The sequence below is a fragment of the Prinia subflava genome, chromosome 2, assembly GCF_021018805.1.
Source record: "Prinia subflava isolate CZ2003 ecotype Zambia chromosome 2, Cam_Psub_1.2, whole genome shotgun sequence".
Classification (NCBI taxonomy): Eukaryota; Metazoa; Chordata; class Aves; order Passeriformes; family Cisticolidae; genus Prinia; species Prinia subflava.
The window spans coordinates 32900202-32912513 of record NC_086248.1 but is presented as its reverse complement, the minus strand read 5'-3'; the positions used below and the strand labels follow the sequence as shown (position 1 = coordinate 32912513).

The following is a 12312-nucleotide window of genomic DNA, read 5'->3' as shown; positions in this document are numbered from 1 at the left end:
GAAACTACACAGAACAGCAACACCAAACCAGTTTTGGTTTTTTGTTTGTTTGTTTTTTACACACCTTGTGATAGCTCAAACTGTGCAAAAGCCACATGCACAAAAGCAAATTTCTTGCAGTTCAGTCTGGCCAGATGAAATTGGTCCCGTGCCTCCTCTGGATCTTGAAGACTGTAAAGACAGCACATTCATAGTTATGCGAAGTAAAGAGCCTAAAAAGGATAAAGTTCTGTGTGCTGGATGAAGCCTTTAAATAACTTTGAAAAAGCAACCTGCCTACAGGTTAAAGATTTTCCTCTTTCTTAGAGCAATCAGTGAACTACAAACAAACAAAGAATTTTAAATTCTAATAATTCAAAGATATCAAGCTAAACCTTGCCAAAACTCAAAGGACTCAACCTTTAAGATCTTTCATATTTCATTTACTTTAGGTAAATTTTCATCCTAGTGTTACATTCAGCCACAGATTGCTGAGCAGGTTAATGCTTACACACAGCACACCAACACTTAAATATTTGACAGCAAGTACAGCCTGTAGCAGTCAAGATACATAAGGCCTAAATCTACATCACTGTGAAATACGTTAATGCTACGTTTCAACTGACATTAAAAAAAGGGAGCATAACACTTTCAATCAGTAATATCCTTAATCAAGGAATAAAGGAATCCTTTATTAAGTTCTCCCTTGGCTCAACAGGTATACAGAGGTACCACTTAGAAGTGGGAAGAGCAAAAGATTTATGACCATGGTTCAAAATAAAATACAGAAAAATACAACATGGAAAGGTAAAGAACATTTTCAGTAGAACTCTGTGGAATTTTGAATCAAATATTTTAGGCATGTTAGTAGAGACATGTAGGTTTACTGAACTCAGCTCTGATCATCCAAAGCAACAGGACAGGCACAGAATAACCTGCAGGCAAAGTCTGACCCAGAAAAATTATGCTGTAATGTATCACATTCCCCTTCAAAGAGTTAAAATTTTAAGTTCCTGTAGAAAGCAGCAACAGCCTGGATAGCAATACACAGAACAAGACCTAACACTAGCAATAGGCACCCAGTGCCACACGCTTGGTGGCACTGTGCTACAGCCAGCAGCATCCCAGGCCTGGCATTGTTAATGTACAGATAATCGTAGAAGCACTGTCTGTCTTCAACTATTTCAAAACACACTCAAGGGTTCTTCAGAAAACCTTGGTCAAAAAGGTATTGGCACAGCCAGACTACAGCTAAAGAGACCAGGACAAAAAAGATCTAGCGGCAAGAATGGAATAATCCAGTTTCTCACCTAAAGGTTGGGCAGAGATGTGATTGAGAGCAGGCTGGGGAGAAAGACTTGGGGGTGACAGCTGATGAAAAAGTCACCATGAGCCAGATGTGTGCATTCGGAGCCCAGATAGCCAAACAGAATCTTGGGCTGCATCAAAAGCAGCGTGGCCAGCAGGTCGGAGGAGGTGATTCTGCCCCTCTGCTCCTGGGAGATCCCACCTGAGACACTGCACTGAGCTCCCAACAAAAAAAGGACCTGTTGGCACAAGTCCAGACAAGGGCCACAAAGAGGATTAGGCAGCTGGAGCCATTTTCCTATGAGGATGGGCTGTTCACATAGAGAAGAGAAGGTTGTGTGGAGACCTCATAACAAACTTCCAGTGTCTGAAGGGGGCCTGCAGGGCACGTGGAAAGGGACTTAATGTCAGGAACTCTAGTGGTAGAACTAGGAAAAGTGGGTAAAATGAAAGAAAATTTAGGCCAGGTGTTAGCCAGAAATTCTTTACAGTGAGGGTGGTGAGACACTGGAACAGACTGCCCAGGGAGTTAGTGGATGCCCCAACCCTGGAAGCCTTCAAGGCTAAGCTGGAAAAGGCCTTGAGCAACCTGGTCTAGTGAGAGGTGACCCTGCCTACACAGGAGGGGTTGGGATTAGATGATCTTTTAGATCCATTCCAGCCACTTAACATTGTAGAATCACAACAAAACAGTGTTGATGGTAGTAGATACTGCTTCTGAAGTTAGTGATGCTGGTTTGCTTTTCCACTTTGTTTAGGTGGAACATCTGGGAGAACAGCAAACAATTCTACTGAAAAGCACATTTCTTTTCCCAAGGTAGTATCATCAGAGCACCTATCAGTGTCACTTAACTTGCAGTATCAGTATTGCTTTATTTGTAATAGCTAAAAAATAAACCAGAAGCACTCCATAAAGTCATGAGATGAGAGGATTTTCTTTAACAGAAGCCAAAACCAAGTAAAGACAAAATATATAGTACTGGACAAACCGACAGCTAGGAACAGGGAAGGCAAGTGTAGAACATCAGGGAAATTTCAAACAAAAAAAATAATGAGCAATGAGAATAAGTTATGAGCAGTAAGTAAACACACCAAACATAAAAGATTCAAATAAGTAGCCACTGATTAACTTAATCTCCAAAAATTACAGACAATCAACATTGTTTTTGGCTGGTTGGACCTAAAAACCAACAATTTCATTGCTGGTGAGATTACAGATGTAGTTCATAAATGTAGTTTCATACAAATAATTGATATTATATAATACTCTAGACAAGGAAGTATTAGCTCATAAAAATGATTCAGAATAAGCTAGTATCTGAAAGTAATTTCCAAATGAGGAATCATCATTTAGGAAGATGCTTATAGTGAGGATTGATGCTATAACAGATTTTATCAGATTTTGGTGGGTACATTTTTTAAAAGAGGTTTGGAGTGGGTAGTTCATCTTTTTAAAATAAATTTTTATTAGGCATGTCAGGAAACATATGACTGATGATATTTGCCAATAAAAATACATGTAGCAGAAAACACAAAGAGCAGATCTGAGCTACCTAGTGAGATAAGTTGCTCACTAGATAAATTCTGTAATGCTGGCTAGTAAAGCAGAAGTTATTTTAGTACAGCTATAGAGTGCATTTTAATAGTGAAACAAGACAGACTACTCTCCCAAGAAGGTCCCTAGAGGCTGTAGCAGTGAAGACATGTAGAACTGAAGACATTTCAGTGAGACACCACAACTAGAACTGTTCATACTATTATTGCATTAACAAGCTACTGACAGCACCTTTGGTTTTGCTTTCTGCAATACATCACACAGAATACTAAGCATAGCTCTTGCACACATCTTAAAAGTGTCCACCTTTCAAACCATGTTCTACAGATCAAGTGAAAGTAGGTCCAACGTCCAACTCATTAGGGAGGTAGGAAATAATCTTTCTGAACTTAAACTCTCCTGCAACAAGATAACACATGTGACTTGATCACTATTCTGGAAAAGAATTTCCACAAACTAGGATCCAGAAGCCTGTATTACACAGTTACTGCTCTGGGGGAAAAGCAATTCATCTTTGAATAAGAATACCATCTTGCAATGTATCTTTAAACCTCTCTGGAAGAGATTCTTTACTTACACAAAAAACACCTTCCCTCCTCAAGATACTAAAGATTCACAAGGTCATTATTCACTCCTGTTTCTCAACAGGAGATTCATCAGATTATTTCCACTGTATGCTTTTAGTAACAGTGATGCAGCAAGATCCATGCAAGTGGCAGTGCAGACAAGTAGACCTTGATCATACTGCAAGATGAAACCATATGCCAAAAAGTCAAACTGGGGAAGAATATTTAAGAAAATCTTTAGCTATGTTCACTGGAAGATCAACTGCTCAGCTGTAATTGTTAGCTTGCTGCATGGTTTAAATACAGCTCTTCATCCAAAATATTTGCTGTAATGACATTTTAAGTGACAAAAGAACCCCTTATTAAAAAAATCCAATTATAACCATGTCCCAAATTATATCTGAACAACCACACTGCTCGAATTTGGACTGAATAAAGCAACGAATGACCACAACCAAAACTAATTTTCAAACTGTGGAACTAGAGAATGATGTTCTGAGACATCATTCCTATCCTAAGGCAGCTAATTTAATCAAACTGTGATGAGTCTTTTCTAAGAAGAGAGAACGCATACAGAAAGGATCAAGAAGGCTCAAGAAAGGATCTCATGCTATTCTCCCTTGTACCTTACATAGAGAACCAAGAAAAAAAGTAGTGTGTTAACATGTCTAAATCAAATAGCTCTAAACAAGCATGTTTATTAGCATATACAAAAAATGCAAGTACTGTGGAAACAACAGATAAGCTGACTAACCGAAGCTACTTACCTTCAGGGACCCAGAATGAAAACATCCACACCCAAAATGATAATTTGTTGCAGAAAACACTAATGAAACAAGGTATTCTAATCTTAATTCAAAACCAGAATGATGAGTTCTCATGTTGCAAATTTATACTTACGCTTTCAACTCAGCAAATCTCACAAGGATGCGAGCATAGCTCTCATTCTGACTATACTTTTCTGCAGGCAATGCAGTCACTGCTTGACTGTAACGACCAATGAGTCTATTGAGTAGGCCAACATCCATCTGAGGGACACCCTTTTTCTCTAGTTTAAGCAAAAAACATAGCCAATCTTCTGGGTTATTTGTTGTCATCATTATTTGATTGACGGTTCCAGAGTTATCTGACAAAAAACAAGGAGAGTGATTAAAACAGCAGCAAAGATGTACAGAAGAAAACACTTTTTATAAGCTTTTGTGTAAGACAGTTACTGACTGTTTTTCAAACAAGATTAAAGCAACAGAGCTAAGAAATAAGAAGATATGAAATCAACTTTGTGGTCATTAATACTGAACAAACACTAAACTTAAAATCCTTTCAATTACTGGTTCGTTCACTCAGTCTAGGCTAAGATCTTTTGCCTAAGCGGCAATAGAATAACAAAACCAAATACCTGTTGTATCAGCTGAGATTTTAGTGTAATTAAATTCATCTGTGATATTCTCTTCATTCCTGTATTTGTTTTTCAAGTTTCTAACCCTATTCATGATTGATGTAATCTGCGGCAATCCTCTTTCACTTAGGTCTGTCTCCTCCATCTGCAAGACACAAGGTTAAAAAACAATGAAGTTACTGAAGAACCCTGCTGTAGCTCACTTTGATTGGAATTACCATGGGAAAGCCTCTTGTGTATCATTTGGAGCTTGAGAGTCAACTACATTATGTAACAAATACTCTATTAAGCCTTTGTCAATGTAGTTATACAAATAAACTTCTTTGCAGAAGAAAACTTGGACAAAAAAAAAAAATTAAGATTTAACTGATCCACCCCAAACCTAATCCATGCTTCACAGAGCCCTTTCCAATAAGGTATATTCAGGATTTGAATAAAATGGGGAGTAGGATGTGCTGCCTGAAATAGCTTCCAGTCTATTGCATTAAATCACATTCTGTACTCATAATTAGGCTGGCTTTAGTTTAGCACACAGTGTTAATCCAAGCTCCTTGCCACAGGTTAGAGCAATTAGTTCTCACAGAGAGCTAAGCAGAAAAGAATTCACATTCTCCTCTGTGCAAAGGACAAAGACAAGTGACACCTATTTTTAAGTTTATGAAAGGAGGTTTAGAGATTCAAAGACTTCTTATAAGAAACTTATGCCAAGCCTTCAAAGTTCTAACACTTTATCATCAGCTGAGATAATACATCTATATAGCTGGGAGATAAGAATCTAGACAATCTGAGCAGAGCAATCTGCTAAAGTAAACTAAAAAACCCCTAATGATTTCTTCCTTCTCTGCCTACAATAAACAGCTTTTCCCACATCAATGTTCCACGCATTTAATGAACATGAAAATTCTAGTAAAAAATGAGGTGAATTTAGTGCATTTTCAGGGGATTTGATGCCCTAATTACTGTGAAGTTTGGTACAGAAACAGGGAAAGTAATACATTTCAAAAGAATCAAATAGGTTCAAAGAAAGACTAAGTTTAGTTTTACAGTGAAATGTTGGTCTTTGTTCCTCTTGTACTTGTGTATAACAAATGAACAAAAAGTTGCTAGAGGGCTGGAAACTTTAGCTCTACTTTTAAGTGAACTATTGTTAGAGAAGGAATTGAATGGAATGAAGTTCATCTGCCTTTAACCCCACTATCTAAAAAATACACCGGGCACCACTCTTAGGAAGTTTCACAAATAATTTTTACAGCATTATTCACCAGAAGCTGGCATGTCTTTAAAAGCAGCAAGCTCCCAGCTTTCCCCATGCAAAGATCAGAAATCAGAAAGATTATCATGCTTACAAGAGCTTGCTTGTAAGGCAAAAGTAGGCATATTTCGTGTTCATCCTGAACTAAATATGGCCCACCAAGAATACCAAGCCTGCTCTTGGCTATGTACAAGTGTTGTTTTGTAGGTTTAAAACACAGTTTCACTGTGTAAATTCTGAGACTTAGTCCAGCAAAAGCACCATCTATGTTACCACTATGAAGAGGCCTTAGCACCTTAAGGGTCTGGAGGTACACTCAAAGAGCCTCAAGCAAGACCTACGATGAAAAAAGCCCAAAATCCTCTGAAAGCTAAAGACTGTATGCTAAACCAATAGTATCTGAAATACTATTTTTGTGTCACTCAAAAGAGACAAAGAAAGGACCCCCCCCCCATTTACATCCAAAAATGTACACTGAATAAATTTTAATTTCAATGCTTGTTTGGAACTTGTTTTAGTATCTCTTTCTCCCTCAGAGCCAATTTAGGCTGTTCTGAGAGTGGATCTGTAAACTGTCCCATCTTTTGGGGATCACACTGCTAAATTACTATAGCAAATACTGTTCATGGGACATTCTGTAGATGATTTACTTATTTACTTTGTAAGGAAAATTTTAGTACACATTGGAGTTTTGCCTTTTAAAAATACTGTAGAAGTGGCTACAGGAAATCAGATATTCCAAATCACCTCTTTATGGCTGAGAATACTCATAGAGATCTGGTTTTCAACTGTACCCACTCCCTCAAAGTATGGATGAAGTCAGCTTCTCCAGAACCTGAAGCACCAAGACAAGCAAAAGAAATGTACCTCATGTTAAAAAAATGCCAAAATATCTCATTACAACTGTAACTGCTAACAATTCCCAGGTGGATTTTGGATTTCTTAAACATAGTCTTTATATTTTCCTCACCAATGTCAAAAGTTCATTATCCTCCTGCAGTGATAGCTTCCCAAATGCAGTAGAGAAACAGAAAAATAAATTTCAGTATAAATTTGACCATAAGTGTCAACAATACACATCAAACTTACATTTCTGGTGTGCTGTTTAACTGCTCAAGGTTCAGTGTGTTATGGAGATAAACTCTCCTGAAGAATGGATATGCCTTGTCAAAAAAGAAAGATGGATGAGGGCCAGGCTACCTCAGATGATCCCAAGAACCCAAAGGCAAGAAATGACATTCTCCATCCTGAAGTTCCTGTGTATCAAAAATTGATGGGTTAAACATTGAAAGCTTACCCTGTAAGCTTTCCTAATCTTCATATCCTAGAAATACAGTTTTCATCAAAATCAGTAAAACTATTTCTAGGGAGTAATAAAAACAGAACAAAAAAGGCTTAAACACAACTTTTTGAATGAGGACAAGCACTTCCAAATGTGTCAGCTTGCTCTGACATTCAGAGACTAAAAAGTACACTGAGGCATATTCATCTACATATTGTCATGATTTGCCAGCAATCTTTCTACTCATGCCAATATTCAACCACAAACAAGTATTCAGAGATTCATTTTTTCTTAATCTGCTGCACAACTGCTCTTAAAGAAATAACTTGCCATGAATTTCCCTGGTGTGTATATATAAGCACATATATATTTAAAATCTGGCAACAGGAAAGACCTAAATCAGCCAGATGCTTGTTACAAAGGCACTGAATAGGAACTGAGGTGATAACTGCACCAGCTACACTGCAGCACACCTGAGATCTAGGAAAGCAGGGAACGGGGAGAGCATGTAACGCAAAGATCAGGAAGAACTATCTCTGTATAAAGTGCAGTAGTTGAAGTAACTTCAGCCTCTCATACAGACCAAACAAGGAGCCAAAGCACAGAGACTTCAGAGCAGTAGATGGATAAAGTAGCAGTATAGGCTGGTGGCAAGATTCCACGTCTAACGCAATCAAAAGTACTCACTGATAACAAAAGGAAGTAACATCATGCAGTCTTGAAATACTGTATTTGCTGTATTTCACTACTTGTTCTGTTTATGTCCTCTATGGAGAAGAGCTAAAATGACACTCGTTTCTGAAGCACCTGCCCAGGCTTTAAAAAGTACAATCTATAAATGTGCATGATCTTTATTCTGTTTTGTTTACAAGTCCTACATCAGGATTTTGTAAAAAGGAAAACAAAAACTCCCAACACTAGGAAAAAGTGCGGTCGATTTAGAAAACATAGCAAGACTAACGAAGAAATAAAAAAGAAAATCATTAAATTCTAACGTAAGACACAGAAAGGATAAGACTCCAAGACCCAGAGTAGGGCTAAGTAAGAGAGAGACCGAACAGCAGCGCAGCAGCTGAGACAATGTGCCGTAAACAAAGACCGTGAGGCGGCGAGGGAGGCGAGAAAACGCAACCAGGTTTCTTTGCCCTCAGGGCGGAAGCCCAGCGAAGCCGCAGCCCGGAGCTGCCGAGGAGCCCGGCCCAGCTCCCCCGCGGCCTCACCGCAGGCCAGCACCGCGCCGCTCCTCAGCCCCCTACGCCCACCTTCCCTCAATCCGCTGCTCCCTGGCCCGATCCCTTCACCCTCGCTGTCCTTCTCACCCTCACCGAGGCCGCCCTCACCCCCGCCCGGCCGCCCTCACCGAGGCCGCCGCCGCTGCGGGGCCGGGACGCGGCTCGCTCCGAGCGCGCTCGCGCGCTGTCCTCGGTTTGAATGTGACCGACTCCCCGAGAGCGCCCTTCCCATTGGCCGGAAGCGAGAGGGAGCGAGCGCTGATTGGTCGCCGGCGGGAAACATGGGCGGGCCGCCCTCCCATTGGCCGTGTCTGGGCCGTGCGCGGCGGCCGCCGGGCCCAGCGCCTGCCGGCCGAGCGGAGGGGCGGGTGCGCATGCGCGCTGGGGCGGCCGCGGCCCGCTCCTGATCACGGATGGGGAGGACGGCAATGGGGCAGCGCCGAGTTCCTTAAATTATGTACGTGAAAACGCTTTCCTCGTTTGGCCATAGTCGGTTATGGTTTGAAGCTTCATTTAGCTGTAACGGAATATCCGGGCTGTGTGTCCTGACCAGCTCGTTGAGATTACATCTCCTCTCTGCCTTTTCTTCCGAGGGATCCGTCGTAAGCCGATCCCGTATCTGCAGTGTGCCTAAGGCTGCTAAAAGCTTCTCCTTCACTGAGCTGTCCCGTTCGTGGATTATAGTAATGCAAACACACTAAGCAGAACAGTTCGGCCTCTCGGGTTTGCGTTCTGGCTCTACTCAATAATTTGTGTTCTTTGCAGCTGTATGGTGCTTCTGATGTTTATAGGGTATCCAATATTATGCTTATTATATTTACAAGATTGATAGCACATTTTAAAAATCACGTGTATTTATGCCTTATTAATTTGATAAGTTGCTAATCATTCACTTTCTATAGACATCACACATGATGTCTTATAACAAGATACCTACACTGGCTTTTCATTGAAATTTATCTAATTCTTTATTCATCTACATTTTAATATCTCATCTCATCTCATCTCATCTAATCTAGTGATACAGACTCACTCTACACTCAACAAAAAGATTTCAACAAGGAAATTCAGTCCAAACACCTTTTTTAGAATGTAATGGATGATGCCATTGAGGTCCCTGTGTTTCTCTACTTAATAAAGAGCAATTACAATTCTTAGCTAAGGCTAAGAATTATAATTTCAATCTTTCTACTCATTTTTTTGGGCATTGCCTTACTCCTCCCTGCATATGCACGTTTTTGGTGTGTTTATTGGGTTGGTGAGCTTGCATTCCACCAGAATGCAAATGTAGTGAAAATGTAAAGAAACAGCACAAGTTGCATGAATCCGCTCTGCATCTGGCTTCACTCAAGGGACATAGAGGTAGATTATTTTATTATTAGAAGTTTTGATGGGTGTTAAAGGAGAAAAACGTTGTATTCTTCTAGTAAGTGAATAATGCCATAAGGAGCTGTCATTTAATTTTTGTAGCTGTGACAAGAAATCTTAATACTGTATAGATTCCTGGCAAAACCAAAATAAATAGGTTAAAGAAGATGGGGGATAGATAGATCTTGGGGGAAAAAAAACCAATCTAGAGAAAAAGAGTCAGAGAAAGAAAGGCTGTAAGACTCATAGAAAAAAAATAAAGGAACCTCCATTTAGTATTCTTTAACAAAACATAAAATATGCAAGGGTTTTGGATGGTTGGTAGAATCATTCTTTATTTGCTTATAAATGTTTACGCTTCTCATTTTATTTAATATAAAGTCATAGATACACAGGGAATTTAAGCAGTATGCAAACTGAAGTCTCCACTTAAAGGTAGCTCCACTTTAAGTAACAGAAGTGGACTGTGAATTGCAAAAACAAGTACTGGATTGGTTAACAACCAAAAGGAGAGAGAGGTCAGTCTTTTGTAATGAGTCACTGTCAGGGGAATCTTGTTTGACTGTTTTAAGTGCCTCATCATATGGTAGGATTTCACATCAGTTTGGGTAATGGAATTGCAAATGTAAATGTAGCAAAGGTACTTGTGAGTCACAAAGGATTTTTCAAATGTTGGTAAAATCTTTATACCACACTATGGTGTTTTCTGCAATAGATATAAGAGAGAGGCCTTCCTCTTGAAAATTTGGCAGCTGCTAGCCCATCCTCTCAACTTGGTACTTGAGAGTTAATGTCTGAAGCCTATGAAGGGCTTATGTAAAAGAAAAGAAATGGTAAGTCTTTGGTTGCAACTGTTGACAGACATTCGGTGTAGCTGATTTGGTGGACAGTGCATTTGGAGAAAGCCTTGCTGAGTATTTCATGGACACCATCTACTGAGAGTATCTGGACTATCCCTGACTCCCAGTGCATTGCTACAACCTATGAATGTCCATGAGAAGAAGGCAACAAACATTCTAGATGGCAGAGTCACCTCAACAACTGGGTTGTTCTGAGAGCAATGAGTAAGTAACAACTACTAAGATTTTGAGCAGCAGTAATAATCACCAGATGTCTAGTATTCCCAGTCCTCCTACATGTTATGCTTCCATACTTCCTATTTGTCACTACTGACTACTTTGAGATTTATATGTAATATTTTGTTGTTTTTGTGTATCAGTGGATCTTATCCCATGGCTTTTCTTCAGTTACAGATTGGATGCATTCTCTGTGACTGGACTTTGAAAGTAAACCTTTGGCTATATTGATGGGCATGTTCAATCAATAAAATAATGAGAACCATTGCTCTTTTGGGCTTCTTTGTTCTGATTCCAGTTTCTGCTGGAGGACTATAAAATGCACAGTTTTTCACGCACACAAAATACTAATGTAGAAATTGGCTAATCAACAGATTTCAAAAAGGAACTGTCAGTAAGAAGTGTTCAAGCTGTTCATGTCAGGAAGGATATCTCAGGGATTGGTTGTAAAAGTGACGTGCGTATTGGTGATTTTAAATTTTTGCTGATTAACTTGAAACAAAGATGGTGTTAAGGCTGCAGGCAAATGATCAGGCTCTTGACTAGGGCCTAGAGGTTATGCTGACTGAGGGGAGGTGGACATATGGAGAATGTAATGAGAAATTGCTCGGCATAACGTTGTAAGGAGCTGATGAAAGCTACAGATCAAACTGTGAAAGTTGGCTGGCTCTCACTTTCTCTTATGGAGGAGGTGTGTGAGGGACAGCCAAACTTCACAGGTATTTGAAGTGGAATATTTTGAAAAGGTCACCTTTCATGTAGCAGGATCATACACCAAGAAGAGCACTTACATAAGCACATCAAGAATACCACTACCACAGAAGTATGAGATCACTTGGGTAACAGTGCCAGCCATACCAGATGTGAATGGAAATTTGTCAAAACTGGGACCAATGGAGAAAAAGGAATTAGAGGTGGGTTCTGTATGGAGGAGACTGAGACAGAGAAAAGCAGATGCAATACTCAGTCATGTCCCTAAGTGCCACATTGTCCTCATTTTGTCTGGGATAGAGTTAATTCTTTTCCTTATAGCTGGTAAAGTGCTGTGTTTTGGATTTAGTAGGAAAATCATGTGGCTAGCACCCACCCAAACATAGCTTTGTTTGTTGCTCAGAAGTGCTTATCCAAAGTAAAGGTCTTTTCAGTTTCTCATACTCTGCCAATAAGGAGCGGCACAGAAAGCTTAGAGGGAGTATGAGCAGGACAGCTGAGCTGAACTGGCCAAAGGGATATCCCATATTTGAGAACATCATGCCCTGTATGTAAACTGGGAGGAGTTGGCTGGAAGGACTTCATCT

General features: G+C 39.9%; 1 protein-coding gene and 1 long non-coding RNA gene across 3 annotated transcripts in view; one reads left to right on the top strand and one right to left on the bottom strand.

The window, feature by feature from the left end:
- TTK (TTK protein kinase) overlaps positions 1-8786 on the bottom strand; it is a 29735-nt gene extending 20949 nt beyond the window's left edge. The window contains exons 1-5 of one of the 2 annotated variants that reach the window (XM_063389529.1): positions 8699-8786; positions 7146-7312; positions 4805-4949; positions 4309-4534; positions 65-171 (exon numbers count right to left, since the gene is read on the bottom strand). In XM_063389529.1, the coding sequence (XP_063245599.1) occupies positions 65-171; positions 4309-4534; positions 4805-4949 (478 nt within the window). In that variant the 5' untranslated portion in view covers positions 7146-7312; positions 8699-8786. Of the gene's footprint in view, positions 1-64; positions 172-4308; positions 4535-4804; positions 4950-7145; positions 7313-8025; positions 8643-8698 lie in introns of those variants that run through there. The other variant, XM_063389528.1, reaches the window with a different exon arrangement.
- A 158-nt stretch (positions 8787-8944) lies between these two features.
- Positions 8945-11275, top strand: LOC134547706 (uncharacterized). The gene is made up of 3 exons (XR_010079564.1): positions 8945-9027; positions 10800-11002; positions 11186-11275. It is a non-coding gene; the product is annotated as an uncharacterized LOC134547706 (long non-coding RNA).
- Positions 11276-12312: the final 1037 nt, after the last annotated feature.